The sequence below is a fragment of the Saccopteryx bilineata genome, chromosome 3, assembly GCF_036850765.1.
Source record: "Saccopteryx bilineata isolate mSacBil1 chromosome 3, mSacBil1_pri_phased_curated, whole genome shotgun sequence".
NCBI classification, from domain to species: domain Eukaryota; kingdom Metazoa; phylum Chordata; class Mammalia; order Chiroptera; family Emballonuridae; genus Saccopteryx; species Saccopteryx bilineata.
Genome location: NC_089492.1, coordinates 45,761,141 through 45,777,035, shown reverse-complemented (window position 1 = coordinate 45,777,035; position 15,895 = coordinate 45,761,141). Strand labels below are relative to the sequence as shown.

The 15,895-nt window shown below is 36.6% G+C and overlaps 1 protein-coding gene across 8 annotated transcripts in view; it reads right to left on the bottom strand.

The window, feature by feature from the left end:
• RUNX1T1 (RUNX1 partner transcriptional co-repressor 1) overlaps positions 1-15,895 on the bottom strand; it is a 195,269-nt gene that overhangs the window by 66,792 nt on the left and 112,582 nt on the right. For all 8 annotated transcript variants that reach the window (XM_066266087.1, XM_066266085.1, XM_066266080.1 and 5 more), the window contains 3 exons: positions 14,876-15,117; positions 10,704-10,793; positions 3,932-4,113 (listed from right to left, as the gene is read on the bottom strand). In XM_066266087.1, the coding sequence (XP_066122184.1) occupies positions 3,932-4,113; positions 10,704-10,793; positions 14,876-15,117 (514 nt within the window). The remainder of the gene's footprint in view (positions 1-3,931; positions 4,114-10,703; positions 10,794-14,875; positions 15,118-15,895) is intronic.

The following is a 15,895-nucleotide window of genomic DNA, read 5'->3' as shown; positions in this document are numbered from 1 at the left end:
TTAAACTGCTGCAAAAAAAAGGTTCATATCACGTTCTTCAGCTTTTCCCATCACATATTGGCAAAGTAAACAACTATTTTAAATAATAAATTTACATATTAACAAAAAGTAGAAATCAAAAATTTCTATTTACTTTCCCCACTATTTTAGAAAAATCAGTATGACTTTTAAGTGAAAATTGTCTTATTCTAATTTGAGTACTACAGTATTCTACCACAGACCTACAAAGTCAGTGCAATCGTTTAGGAACTCACCTCAGGGCTATTTTTAAAAGATAGAAGAATAAATTTTACTGCTCCAAACAGAAAAAACAAACAAACAAATTATGTAGGCTTCCTAAGATTATTCACTTCTCTGTAAATAATAATAATGCTTAAAAAATCATAAAAGATATGACCAGTGACTATCACATTTAAGGATGAGAAACAGGTAAATTTGCCAAAACACATCCCTAAAACATGTAACAACTATTTAGCAGATTAAATCAGTAACCATCACCAAACTTAAACCCTGAAGTTGTAAACAAAATACAGAGTGCTCTTTTGTTCATGACAGGTCATGAACAAATTACCAAAATGTGTTTTCTCCTCAGGTGTCAGTTTTTCCCTCTTTTAGTGACTGATGATTCCCAGTGTTATTACAGAAACAGATTGATCTTTTTAATGAGCCAGTTTAATAGACTCCAGAATCTCAATGTGGCTGCTCACCCATGTCAGACCATATGCACCAGCAAAACATTCAGTAAAACAAAAAGAGCTCTGCTGTCAGACAGCTCCCTACTCTGTAAAACTTCATACCGTACGTCTGGATATACAGATAAGTAACCAGAGAAGAGAAAAATGCATATGCAAACAAGATTCAGAAAATATATGCAAAGAAATACTCTAGAGGTTCATATTTTCTTGGCTCTGATCAAATTCCCACAAGTGTATTTACACCACATATTCTCATTACCCTTCCTCCTAACTCTAAGGAAATCCATTTTCCATTTTTTCATTATAAACATACACTTCAGGGTTTCACTTGAAAAAGAACACTCTATCCAAGAGGAAACCTGTTAATTGATTCCAACAGTTAATTCTGTCAATAAGTAAGCACAGCAAGAATAAAACTGAAGGTTCTTAAGAGAGTTCTACCTGACTGAGTGCAAACATGCATGCACAGATAGCTACAACTCACCAGAATAAAAATGCTGATGCCACCTGACCAGGTGGTGGTGCAGTGGATAAAGCGTCGGACTGGGATGCCAAGGACCCAGGTTTGAGACCCCAAGGTCGCGCGGGTTCATCTGGTTTGAGCAAAAGCTCACCAGCTTGGACCCAAGGTCGCTGGCTCGAGCAAGGGGTTACTCAGTCTGCTGAAGGCCCAGGGTCAAGGCACATCATATGAGAAAGCAATCAATGAACAACTAATGTGTTGCAATGTGCAATGAAAAACTAATAATAGATGCTTCTCATCTCTCTGTTCCTGTCTATCCCTCTCTCTGACTCTCTATCTCTGTAAAAAAAAATGCTGATGCCCCCCCCAATGCTGCTTTTCTGTGTAATTTATATGAATTTTCCATATTAACGTTAGTACATTGTTCAGGTCTTACCTCAGCACTGTCCAAGGAAAGTCTAAAGGCACGGTACAAATATAAAACACTGGAAAAGAACCAGTGGGGAAATGGCTGGGAATACAGAGAAATGAATAAAAGAAGTTTTCATGCTGCCTGTTATAGATACTTAGCAGTTAGAGTTTCTAGAATACATTGTGTCCACTTCCAATTTTGCCTATAGGATTATCTGTACATATATCACAGCTATCTATACATTTTCCTGTTACCCATTCCTCCACCCAAATAAATGTTCTTCCAATTTTTTACCCAGCCTCTCCCTAACTCTTTTACTACACTGTCCTAAAAAAAGGAAGCTGAAACATCTCAATACCTGCACACAGTACTGATTGCCTGCAGGGTAAATGGTTAGGATAAAACAGAATGCACACATAAGTCAGCTATCCTTGGGCCACTTACTTCTTGTTTTTCAGCATCATGTGAATGTGCCACTGTCTAGGCAGACACTTGGATTAAGCAGTTCCCTTAAAAGCTAAAGTGCTAAATGCTTAGATATGGCCAAGGAAAAATTACTTGCAAAAATAAGAAAGAAATGCTGTTGGTAGGTCACATATGAAGGTGGGTCTACAATATGTCAGAAGTAAACTAATGTTTAACCTTTGCTTCAGGAACATTCAAAAAAAAAAAAAAAGGAACATTCAACTATTAAGAGGAGACAAATTCCAGAGATTGTAACATAAAAACTATGATAACTATATGTAAACTGGCTCACTTTTAAAAATATTCTGATTTGCAAAGCAGCTAATACATCTAAGGGTAGCTAAGTTAGTCACAAATAAATGTCTCTGAACAGCTCCAAGAACTATAATCTCCTATGAATATGAAACATAATTGTGGCTGAGTGTCAACCTTTCAAAACCTGTCACACCCATGCCTGAAGAGAAAGAAAAAAAAATTATATGAATAATAAATTTGAATAGTTCCATTTTCATATTCTCTGTATTTCACAAATACTATGTAAAATGTTGCTATGAGACTTTGCATTCATTTATGAGAAAATAATAATATATGAGAATGAGGTATTAAGGAAAATTATTTTAATAAGGACATGGGCAGTTTCATGCATATGCCTTATTCAACAAATACTTTTGTTTTTGTATTTTTCCGAAGCGAGAAGCAGGGGTGGGAGGGCAGACAGACAAACTCTCACATGCGCCCAACCGGGATCCACCCGGCATGCCCACTAGAGGGCGATGCTCTGCCCATCTGAGGCATTGCTCCCCTGCAACTGGAGCCATCCTAGTGCCTGAGGCAGAGGCCATGGAGCCATCCTCAGCACCCAGGCCAACTTTGCTCCCCTGGAGCCTTGGCTGTGGGAGGGAAAGAGAGAGACAGAGAGGAAGGAGAGAGAGAAGGGTGGAGAAGCAGATGGGCGCTTCTCCTGTGTGCCCTGACCAGGAATCAAACCCGGAACTTCCACACGTGGGTCTGATGCTCTACCACTAATCCAACCAGCCAGGCTCTCATCAACTACTTTTTAAGTTTTAAAGAATAAGGAACTTTATTTTACATCCCTTAGAATCCTCATTATGAGAGCAAAATGCCTGATAGAATAAATATTAGATAAATAAAATTTCTCAGCAAAAATAAATTTATTATCTCTATTGTTTAACTCTTATCTTCACTCAATTCACCTTGTTTCCCATAAGTTTTCTCTTAGTTCACATAAAAGCAAAATCAATAGTTACTATATTGTGTTTACTGAGTAACACATAAAGACCAGCTTTCAACACCATCATGTTTTGAGAAAACTCGAAACAATAAACTGCTTGTCACTGAAGGGTAAAATATGGGATGAATTATATAATAAATAGCAATTTCATATATTTTTTTCAGTAGCAGTACTATTTATTCACAAAATAAGAACATTTCTATTCAATTTACAATTTTCTTTTAAATTGACTGACTACATCAAAGGGGGAAAAAATCAGTATAATGACATAACTATCAAGTTCCTCTAACACTTGTAAGCCTTTCAGCATAACAGAAAGGTAAGTCATCAACGATAATTTTAATACTGTGTCTAAGAGCAATCAGTGGCACTTAGCACACTGGAATATCATTTATTTTTACCATTTATCTTAATATTACATGCAACAAAAATTAACCTGCGCAAAAGCCTGACACAGGCCAAACAAATGTTTGTCTCTCTGTAACATCCCAGACCAGTGCAAGGTCCCCAATATGGATAATTTAGCCTATTGCTATTTTACAAGAGGTGTATGTAGGTCAACAATTTAATCACCACATGAAGCATGTATTCATACCATAGGTACAAGGAAAAGGCCATGGTTAGTGCACAGTCCTCCTTCTCACCTGTCTGGAGTTCGCCTCTTCCCGTTTTCGTTCACATCGAGAAGCAGCTCGGAGGAGTCAACAGGTGAGGTGGTGCTGGCATCCAGAAGCAGCTGTTCATGCTGGGCGAGGTACTGGGCAGGGTTCTGTTTGGCCAGCCTTGCGCAGTGGAGGAGCTCACGCTGCAGCAGAGGCAAGTTCGCCTGTAGGAGTATGACAGGAATGAAAAGATGAAACTAATTCACTTTTCAAACACTGATGGAGAATGCAACTCAACTAATCAAAAAATGTCATTGAATGTATGCAATAGGTTTGATTCCCTGGCACAAATCTCAGTACTGGGCTACAATGATGGCCTTCCTCTGAGCCTGAGTTGTGCCAAGCATGAGGTGTCCAAAATCACAGCCACTGACTGGATGGGTTCAAGGGTGGGCCCTGGACACTGAGGATAGCTTTGTTGATTCAAGCATTGGCCCCAGATGAGGGTGGCCTGGTGGCTCTTGGTCGGGCACATGCAGGAGTCTTTCTATCTCCCCACACCTAACTTAAAAAAATAATAATAAGCTCTAATGAGTTGGCTCAATGGTAGAGCTTTAGCCTGGCATGTAGATGTCCTGGGTTCAATTCCTGGTCAGGCACACAGGAGAAGTGATCATCTGTTTCTCTACTCCTTCCTCTTCCTCTTCCTCTTCTCTTCTCTTCTCTTCTCTTCTCTTCTCTTCTCTTCTCTTCTCTTCCTTCTCTCTCTCTCTCTCTCTCTCTCTCTCTCTCTCTCTCCCTCTCTCTCTCCCGCAGTCATAGGGCAATTAGAGAGCATCAGCCCAGGGCAGTGCAGATGGCTCTGTGGAGCCTCCTATCAGATGCTAAAAATAGCTCAGTGTAAGCATGGCCCTGGATGGGCAGAATATTGGCCCCAGATAGGGGTTGCCATGTGGGAGTCTATCTCTCCTCCTCTCACTTGGAAAAGAAATAATAATAATAATAATCTTCTTTCTTTATACCATCCTTACTCTAAAAATACATATATTTTAATAGAAGAAATCTTGTGTACCTGTCACTGTCACTCCTCACCTCTCCTGCTTCCATGACCACTGATCACATTGGGATTGGCATTTACTTATTTTTATGGTCCCTCATACTTGAACATAATACAATTATGTGCTTCATAGGATATGAGGTTCCATTCATGAGCAATTTTGTTTTTCTCTATGGAAGATAGGAGGTAGCTAAAATACATGCACAGTTCATTTAATTTCAAAACAGGCTTCCTGACACATTCAGTTTTGTATCTAGTAACTTACCCAGGTAACACAGGCTAATTCTACAAAATATCTCTGGTCAAATACTAACTTCAAATTATATATATATATATATATATAATATATATATATATATATATATATATATATATATATATGGAGAGAGAGATATGATCGTAGATATTATTTTTTGTAATCATCAGATTCAGATTCATATATTTTAGTAATGCACCAAGTATGGTCACATATCCCAGTGGAATTCATACACAAAACAGAATATACGAATAACCTACAAAAATGATCTGCTTTCAGGCCCTGGCTGGTTTATTCAGTGGGTAGAGCATTGGCCTGGCGTGCAGACATCCCAGGTTTGATTCCTGGTCAGGGCACACATAAGAAGCAACCATCTGCTTCTCTTTCCCTCCCTCTCTCCCTTCTCTCTCTCTTCCCCCTCGCTTCCAGAGGTTTGAGGGGTTCAAGTGTCAGCTTCAGGCACTGAGGACAGCCAGCTCTGTTGATTGGAGCATTGGCCTCAGACAGGTATTGCTGGATGAATCCTGTTCGAGCACATGCAGGAGTCTGTCTCTCTATTTCCCCTCTCCTCACTTCAAAAAATAATAATCTGCTTTCTTTATATCATCCTTAGTCTATAATATACATATTTTTAATAGAGGAAATCTTGTGTACCTATCACTGTCACTCCTCACCATGCCCAGCTCTTTGAAAAATACTGTCAGACCATGCTTGCTGATCCATAATTCTGGCAATCACAAATGTAATGAAAGGTAAGGAGACAATTCCACATGTAGCAAAGCATTAAAATAAAAATGGAATTTTATTCTAATAAGTAAACTTACTTTGACATTATAAATCCAGGTTGTTGTTGCTTTTCTTTTCTTCTCTCATTCTCTCATTCATTATTCTTTTTTAGGGGAGGTCAATAGAGTAAACTGTATGGTGGAGTAAATAGCACTCATCCCCAATAACACTCCAAATTCAAAGAAAGATCAACAACATAAATCTCTTTGCAACACATGGATTTTACTTGTAGGAACCATCCCATCAGGTAGAAAAACATTTCTGAATACAGGAGGTCCCAACTGCCTTAATCTGTGTGCCCTCCAGAGTATCAGGGACAGGCACCAGAGCTAGACTTAAAACTCAAATCCATTTTCTGAGATATCAATCAAGAAACCATCTCATAATAATGCCAAAGCATATTTGTGCACAAGGAATAAAATACTAGGATTATTTGCTAAAGAAAAGCACATACCACACACTGTAGCAAAGAAAAGATTTCCTACACAAGAACAATGCTAAAAATAAACCCTTTGCAGTTAATCTCTAGAGGATCATGTAGGTAATAAATATGTTTTCAAATATTTTTAAACTCTCTTTTTCCCTTCTTAGTGAAGGTAAATCTCAGATATTGCATGCTATCTATAAAATAATAAAGCTGTATCTCCTTGTAAACATTGAAACAGTTTTAAGAATCATTCTGAAGTATATATATAAGATTTCAACTGTCCAAAATAACATACTGCAAACCTCTCTACTCCTGGTTCTTTCAAAGGATTTCAAAGATAAAGAAGAAAATAGTAGGACAAGAAATGGATTAAGAGAGGAGACGAAAAACAACATCACCAGGATTTCATTAACAAAGCACGAGATTCAGAATAAGAATGAAGAAAAAAATCAACACTGTTCCACGACCTCCTCCATATTCTCTTCGGTACTCTTATCAAGAGGAGTATCAAAACCTGGGGTATCATAAAACCTACCCCCCATATACACTACAAACAAGACTGTTGCCACGCTGTATGAAACAGATTCAGTTGGGACCACAGGTACAGGCTCTATGTAAACATATAGAGACCTTTCAAAAGCAATCAGATTTCTTCTGTTAGGAATGCTAGCAATATTTAACCAAGCAGGCAAACATAGTTATGCCAAGTCAGAGAGACAAATTCCTGAATGATAATCAGGAGAATTGACTCACAGGCTGGACATCTTGTGTGCAGATGTGTTTTGGCAAAGCATTCCCTGGCTCCCATCCAAAAACAGCTTTAATATATTCAGTACAAAAAGTTGATTTTAAGATACAAAAAATAGCAACACTAAGGATAAATTATAAAATATGCATTTACTTGGCTATGTGTTATACATAATAACTTCTTAGTTTCAGGATCAAATATATTTTTGCAAAGGAGACTTAAATAATAGATGTGGTTCAAGCATAAAGAAATATGTCTATAAATTAAGATGCTTATAAGAAAAGATGCTCTATCTATGACTGCTTTCACTAAAATTTTTTCTTTAAAATTCATCTGATCTATATTTTGGTGGGATTCCTAACTTCATGTTTAATACAATCTCTGTCACACAACTGAGTGATTAATAGTAAACATGCATGCCTCCAGTTTCAAATTTAAATGTAAGATGGCACAAGACAAGAGGATTTCACGTGACGCTCAGTTTAATTTAGTGATTCCATAAACATCTTCTTCCAATTTAAAAAATATGGTAATACAAAGCAATTTTGTTTGCTCTAATTCTGGTGCCAGATTAGGTAATTAGAATGGTGTCTAATATCCTTCCAGTAAATGTTTCTCCATAAATGCAAAATGGAATCGAGGGTCTGAGGGTTACATTAGCTTAATGAAAACAAGACTTTAATGCATATTGTTAAAGCAATGTTTGAATGCACTTATTAAGGCCCAAGTTCCCACAACCATATGGTTTTTGTCATTAATGTCTCCTTTGAGAAAAAGCACTAAAATTAGAAAAAAAAGTTTTATCTTTGATTCCAATGATCCCAACTAAATGATATGGTAGCCATATGGCATGCAGCAGTGATAGAAGAACATGGAAGTGTCCTTGTAAGCTTTATAAAAATTTTTTGGCTGCCAACTTGACCCTGACCTCCCTCATATTATCTTCATTTTTTTTTTCTTGCGAGCAAAGAAACCAGTGTTATTTGCACAGGAAACAGCATTCACATAATGAAATCTTTACAGAAAACAACTCTCTTTCTCAGAAAACCAAAGATTCCAGACTCAACTGACATGTTCAAAAATAATTTGCTTTTAAGAATATGATTGTAGTATAAGCCATTTTAGGAAAATATTAATACATTGTACTTATAACCTTAAATATACAATATAGAAAAGAATGAAAAGCTGGTCTGTGGTGGCGCAGTGGATAGAGCATTGACCCGGAATGCTGAGGTTGCTGGTTTGAAACCCTGGACTTGTCTGGTCAGGCACATATGATAGGTGAGTGATGAACAACTAAAGTGAACCAACTATGAGTTGATACTTCTTGTCCCCTCCTTTAATCAACAAATAAAATCTTTAAAAAAAGAATGAAAAGAACATAATTAAAATCTAGGTTTCCATATAAAAATATCTAATTTAGTATTTAGGTTTATAAATACTCTCTCTCTCTCTCTCTTTTTTAATTAGTGAGAGAAGGGGAAACAGAGAATCAGACTTCGGCATGCGCCCTGACCAGGATCCACCTGGCAAGCCCTCTATGGGACAATGCTCTTCCTATCTGTGACTGCTGTTCTGTTGCTGGGCAGCTGAGGTATTATATAGCACCTGAGGTGAGGCCATGGAGCCATCCTCAGTGCCTGGGGCCAATTTGTTTCAATGGAGCCCATGGCTGCTGGAGGGGAAGAGAGAGATAGAGAGAGAGAAGGGAGAGGGGGAAGGGGAAGGAGCAGATGGTTGCTTCTCCTGTGTGCCCTGACCAGGAATCAAACCCGGGGCTTCTACATGCCAGGCTGACACTCTACCACTGAGCCAGTGCCTGTAAATATTTTCAGAACAGAATTATTTCATTTTACCTCTACAAGATTAACAGCAGGAAAGGTTTATTATCATCTATAAAGTTCTAAATTTGGGCTCAATTTAGACAAGCCTTTCTAGGCTTTTGGATAGTTACTTGAACCTTATGTATCTGATTTTAAAAAAGAAAAATTCAAAAAGATGAAATTTCACACAGGACTCTGTTCAACTATATTTCCGGTGTCTCCCAAATACAAAGTCTTAGCAAGTAAATAACACTTGCAAAGAATGAAATAACAGGCTTCTTGGAATGTTCATTTTTAAAGAGAGCTTTAAAGGTAAAGGCAAATGAATCCTTCTCATTAATCAATTTGCAAAGCCTACTGTTAGTATAAAATGAGTTTGTTCTTCACACATTATTTACTGACAACCCACTATGCCCAAGCAATATACTTAGCCAAAGCAAATCTTAGTAATTTGCTTTTCTATCAAACTATCATTTTTTCCAGTATCCATCAATGAATACTTGCTGCAACAAATAAAAATGACCCTTCTCTTGTGAACTCTTTTGATTTTTTCCAGTTTTTTTAATGAAGAGGCAGTAGTTAGAAGAGGTGAAAACCACGAAACTGAAAAGTAAAAACTAGTTTTTAAATTTTATTTATTTATTTATTTTGTGACAGAGAGAGTCAGAGAGAGGAACAGACAGGAAAGAAGAGAGATGAGAAGCATCAATTCTTCGTTACAGCACCTTGGGTGATCTTTGATTGCTTTCTCATATGTGCCTTGACCGTGGGGCTACAGCAGACCAAGTGACCCCTTTGCTCAAGCCAGCAACCTTGGGATCAAGCTGGTGAGCCTTGCTCAAACCAGATGAGCCCGCGCTCAAGCTGGCGACCTCGGGGTCTTGAACCTGGGTCCTCCATATTCCAGTCCAACGCTCTATCCACTGCGACACCACCCGGTCAGGCTAAAAACTATTTTCTATCCCCGCACTTCAAACAACACTCAGACAGACACACCTTGGATCTGTCATTTACTCCTCCCAATTTCTTCACTGGCAAAAGGGATGAGGGTCTGCTCTTTTTGTTTAATTAGCAATTTTCAACCGGTGAGCCACAAGAGGCACACTAATGTGCAGCAAGAAGTTTTAAAATAAAAAGTATCTGACTATTTAGTTAGGGACATTGATCTCTTTTCCCTAAGACTGTCAAATAAAAAACCGACAGCAGCCAACACAAAAATACCCACCTGATGTGAATAAATCAGAACTACACCTATTTGTTTTTGTCAGATTGGCAAAAAATATACCATACTTTTTGATACGCTGCAGAATTTTAGTAACTAGTTTATGTGTGCCATAAGATGAAAAGGTTGAAAATCACTTTATTAGGTTGTTGCAAAAATAAATTTGATAGATAAAAAACTCTGAAGAACTAAAAAGCACAACCAATCTTCTCTTCATTTTAAAGACAAGCAAAATGTAAAATATAACTGAAATGGCCCAAACACAAACAAAACCTTTAATCAAAGAGATTTCTCAACTACTCTCCCAACTTAACTATTCAAAACACTCTGTATTACAATTTTAAGGCTACTTCAGAAATTATCATAAATGATTCAGATAGTTTTTTATCCATTTAATTAAGTCTAAAGCACACTTAAATTTCTAAAAAAGAAACATTTGTGACCCAGCAACAAGATAGTTTGAAATACTTTCCAGACCAGTGAGCTGTGCAATACCTTCAAAAATGGGATGACGAAAGGTCGCAGTGGGAAGTTAGTAGCTTCTTGCAGTTTGGAATGAAATTCTTCAATTGTCAAAGTAGAGTTCTGTTGAAAAAATATGTACATAAACACATTTGTCTCTTGGTGTATAGTATAAACACTGAGACTAATAAATTACTAATACTGTTATAACACAGGGTAATAATCAACAGACACACACAAGAAGCAGTATTTTCGATATAAAACCTTTTGACTTTATAAAAAAAAATCATATAGTTTATTGTATCACCCACCTCTAAAAATAACATTTGAAAATGGAACACAATATATGTTGTACTTTTAGAAGACTGTGAATAGTTTTGTCACAGAAATCTCTGCAATTATGAGGAACATTTTAATATTACCTTTATGGAAAACAAACACATTTGGATGTGTTTAAAAGCACAACTGATCATGTAATGGGCAAAAGATAAGTATTAGAATCTCAATTCAGGCGCTGGCCAGTTGGCTCGGTGGTAGAGCATCGGCCCAGCATGTAGATGTCCCGGGTCTGATTTTATCAGGGCACACAGAAAAAGCACCCATCTGCTTCTCCACCCCTCCCCCTCTTGCTTCTCTCTCTCTCTCTCTTCCCCCTCCCCTCTCCTCCCCTCCTGAAGCCATTGCTTGATCAGAATGGGCACTGAGGATGGCTGCATGGCCTCCGTCTCAAGCACTAAGAAGAGCTCAGTTACTGAGCAATGCAGCAATGGCCCAAGATAAGCAAAACATTGCCTCCTAGTGGGTTTGCTGGATGATCCCGATCAGGGTGCATGCAGGAGTCTGTCTCTCTGCCTTCCCTCCCCTCACTAAATTAAAAAAAACAACAACTCAATTCATCCTACATGTCATGTCTGTGTTACTGCGGGTGGAGATATTCTTCTCCTGTCCTTCCACCTTACATTCCTTCTTTGTCTACCAACACATCTTTGCTCAGGGTGAACAATTATGTTGGATAGTATGTTGAGTTATTAAAGCCAAAAAGGAAGGTCTGGTCCTTCTCTGATTCACTGAGTCTTATAGAGAGTGAAAAAATTATCCATTTATCAAATATATTTCATTTAACATAGAGGCAATTTGTATTGCTCAACTCAAAAGAGACTGCAAAATGACCCGAATTCAACCCAACCTAGCTCATATTAACAAGACCAAAGTATGCTGGGTTTGTATCCTTCAATGGGTAATGAGTATTGATAAAAGTATCTATTTAATAGACAGCCAACCTATTATAAAGGTGTTGAATAAATGAACTGTATTTGGTTCATTTTCCTTAGTCCCTAGAAAGACTCACAACTGTAAACTTCAATCTCAACTTCAACCCTTCAATTATCCTCATGCCTGAAAAAATTAGGGTATTTGTGACCTAACAGATTTAGAATATTGTTTCTCCATGTTTTTGTGCAGTTCCTTTTCCTTTTATTATAAACTATGGGGCATAAAGTTCAAAGCTTTTTATATCCGCAGATTCAAAACATCTAACATGAAATTATAAACACTAGCTTTCTATATGTAGCAGTAGAGGTCAGGGAGTCTTTTTTATTTTTTTAATCTGTCATCTCTTTTTTAGTTAGTAATTAAAATTTTTTTTATTAAATAAAATTAAGTTTAAAGTGTACAATCCATAATACATGACTAGTACATGTATTTTGTGTCCACTGCCCAATGTCAAATCATCTTCTGTCACCATATATTTGGCCCCATTTACCCTTACTACCTCCCACTTTTGTTTCTATGGCTCATTTTCTAAAGCCAGACCAGTTGTGTTTTGCACATTAAATCAGTTACTAATATTTTTCTTAGCTCTGTGTAAATAACAGCATAATGAGATTCATTATGATTTACTACCTGAGTGTTAATCATAGGCTTGTCCCTACCTATTAAGTGGCCTTGTATATTTTACTTCTGTAAATCTGTTTCCTCATATATAAAATGTGTATAAAAATATCACTACCTCACCTGACGTTTGGTGGTGCAATGGATGGTCAACCTGGAACACTGAGGTTGCCAGTTCAAAACCCCATGTTTGCCGGGTCAGGCACATATGACAAGCAAGTACTACAAGTTGATTCTTCTCGCCCCCCCCTTTTCTCTCTCTCTCTCTCTCTCCTCTCTCTAAAATCAATAAATAAAATCTTTTTTTAAAAAATCACTACCTCAAAGGGTGATCCCAAGATTTAAATAAAATGACATGTGTTAAAGCTTGTAGTCAATGCTTAAAACAAAATCCATTATCTATACATTCACTCATTTGTCAAATGTTCATTATTTGTCTATGATGTGCAAGGCACTACTAATTAATGTTTCCCCTTAACTTATCTCCATAAGGTTTTCAGATAAATAAATGTATTTAAAAAAAGGACTGCCATCAAAATTATACCAATTAAGATGTGGAAAAATCTACTTACAGTTACCAAATTTTTCTATATTTAAAGTTATGAAAAAAACTGTTAAATACATATTAAATTTATACAGCAGTTGTCAAAAAAGTTTTTTTACTAGTAACAACATATTCACCATTTTCTTAATACAATGACTGTTTTGGATTTACTTTGTGTGGCTGGTTCCTCAGTCTAACTTATTTAGGTGTTGAAAAGCATATTATGCAAAACTCAAAATGAATAAAAAGGAAAAGATAAGTAACTGACAAAAGTAACTGCTGTATGCTAACATTCTTTTGTAAAATCACCATCCTTCACCTGGAGGAGTACAAGGTGAAGGAATAGATTGTGATGAATGTGAAAGCTTCTGTTCTTAAGAGTGCAGAGAAGAGGAAGACAACATTTAAAAACTGAATTGCAGAATCTCTGTTAATGTGAGATACTGTGATTTGAAGCATGTCTATTGCACTGGACTCTCACCCAGACTTTTAATTCTGTAATTTCTTGACAAAACACAACTGGTATGTTATTGCCCATGATAAATCCACGTAATAAAAATAGATGATCTATTTTAAGAAAAAGAAAACTATAAGCCCGAGTGGTAAAAGGACTGAATATGTGACTCATAACTTCTCCATGGCTCAGTTTGCTTCCTAAATGAAAATCTTCTACTTATATATGAAATCATAATAAATGTAAAAGTGATTTAGGATCCTAAAAATGTTATATGTTTTCATTTCTAGTGTGATAATATATAGAATATACTCTTTTACGTTTCCAAATCATCATTAGTAGCTTTTATTCTCACTAATCATTTAAGTAATTTTACCTATAACAAAGAATTGTTTTTGTGTTTTTATTTTCCAAAAACCAATTAGTTGTTACCAGGGGTGGAGGGGGGATAAAAGTGGAGTGTTATTGTTTTAGGGGTACAGAGGTTCAGTTTGGGGTGATGAAAATGTTCTGGAAATGAAGAGTGGTGATGGTTACACAATAGTGAACGTACTTAATGTCACCAATATATACATTATAAATGGTTAAAATGGTAAATTTTATGTTATATATATTTACCACAATAAACAATTTTTAATGTTATTAGCCCTAAATATGAAAACACAGAAACAAAGAATATGTTATATATGCTTATCAAGCTAATAATAAAAGTTCCCTAAATCAACTAAGTTTTAAAGAACACTGACCCTGGGCGGTTAGCCCAGATAGAGTCATTCCAAAACACCAACGTTGTGGGATTATTCCTCAGTCAGGGTACACACGGGAAGCACCAATGAATGCACAACTAAATGGAACAATGAATGAATGAACAAATGCTTTTCTCTCTCACACACACACATCTGTTTCCTCTCTCTGTCTCTCTAAAGTCAATCAATGAAAAAAAAAAAAAAGAGCACTCAATTAGATTAAGTGAATCACTAACATAAAAAACATTCTGTCATTGTTGAAAGGCACTACCCATGCCAGGAGGATATACTTATTCAATTTTACACAAAAATACATATTTATGGTCAAGATAACAATAAATCTGTATAACCATATCTTTATTAGTTAAATAGTAAAAGAAACAAACCATAGTGAGGGTCAACACACAATGCAGAATTGAAACCTTGTTATATAATTATCAGACCTGCATACAATCTCCAGCAGTAGAACTATTAGAACAAAAGAGCTGTGAGAAAGGAGACTGTATTTTTTTAATCTCCCCTACACACTCTCCCTTATCCCAGAAAATTGGGCCGATTTCTGTTTGCTTACCACCAGTCCTAGTACGAGGGTACGAACTCTCTCTCCTATCTCTGGTGAAATGTCATTGCCAAACTGCTGCAGGGTAGTAAGGAACCGTTTCAGCTTACTGAGTTGCCTGGCGCCACAGGCTGGGGGCAGCTGTTGATTAGCCAGAGAAGAAGAGGAAGAAGAGGAAGGCCCATTGCTAAAGCCATTGGGCGGCGAGGGGGCACCATTCAAGGCTGTGGGTGAATGGCTTGTGCCATTAGTTACTGTCAAGAGCACAAAATCAGAAAGAAAAAATAAACTTATAGAGAAATGCACAAGAAAATTACAAACCAAGTTTCCTTCCCTTTAAATCTGGTGGATTTTGTAATTTAAAAACTGTTGGATACAATTTTATATTAGTTTTAGGTGTATAACTCAGTGATTAGACATTATATAACTGACAATGTGATCACCCCAATAAATCTAGTATCCACCTGACACCATACATCGTTATTACATTATTATTGACTATAATTCTTATGCTGTAATTAAAAAAAATAAGTTTAAAGTTAAAATAACTGTTGGAGTGTATTTTGTAAAATGCTTTAATTTCATAGGCTCAGGTATTCTATAATTAAATGGGTCTACTTCTCGCTCTGCATGAGGGTATTTTGCATAGAAACTGACTATAAATGGAGTCAGCTAAAACATATGCACATATGCCAACCACCTGAAATGTTTCAAACAGAACAAACATCGCTTGGATGTCAGCTTTTTGCCACCAGCTTATATCAATATAACAGGACTATTTCTTTCTAAACTGCTCCCCTAGAGAAAGTGTACATTTGGTGGAGACTAAATTTATCACTGAACATTTTTAATCATGTTTTGTACATACAACTGACAGCTGTGTTTATAAAAATTAGACTTTCAAGTTTTAACCTTATACCACCCAATTAGAAGGCTATTTTCTCCTTCTTATGCTTCTTAACCATTTATTTAGGGAAAATGCAAATTTTATGTAAGAAGCCAAAATATATATGGTAATTATCAAGGAGTTAT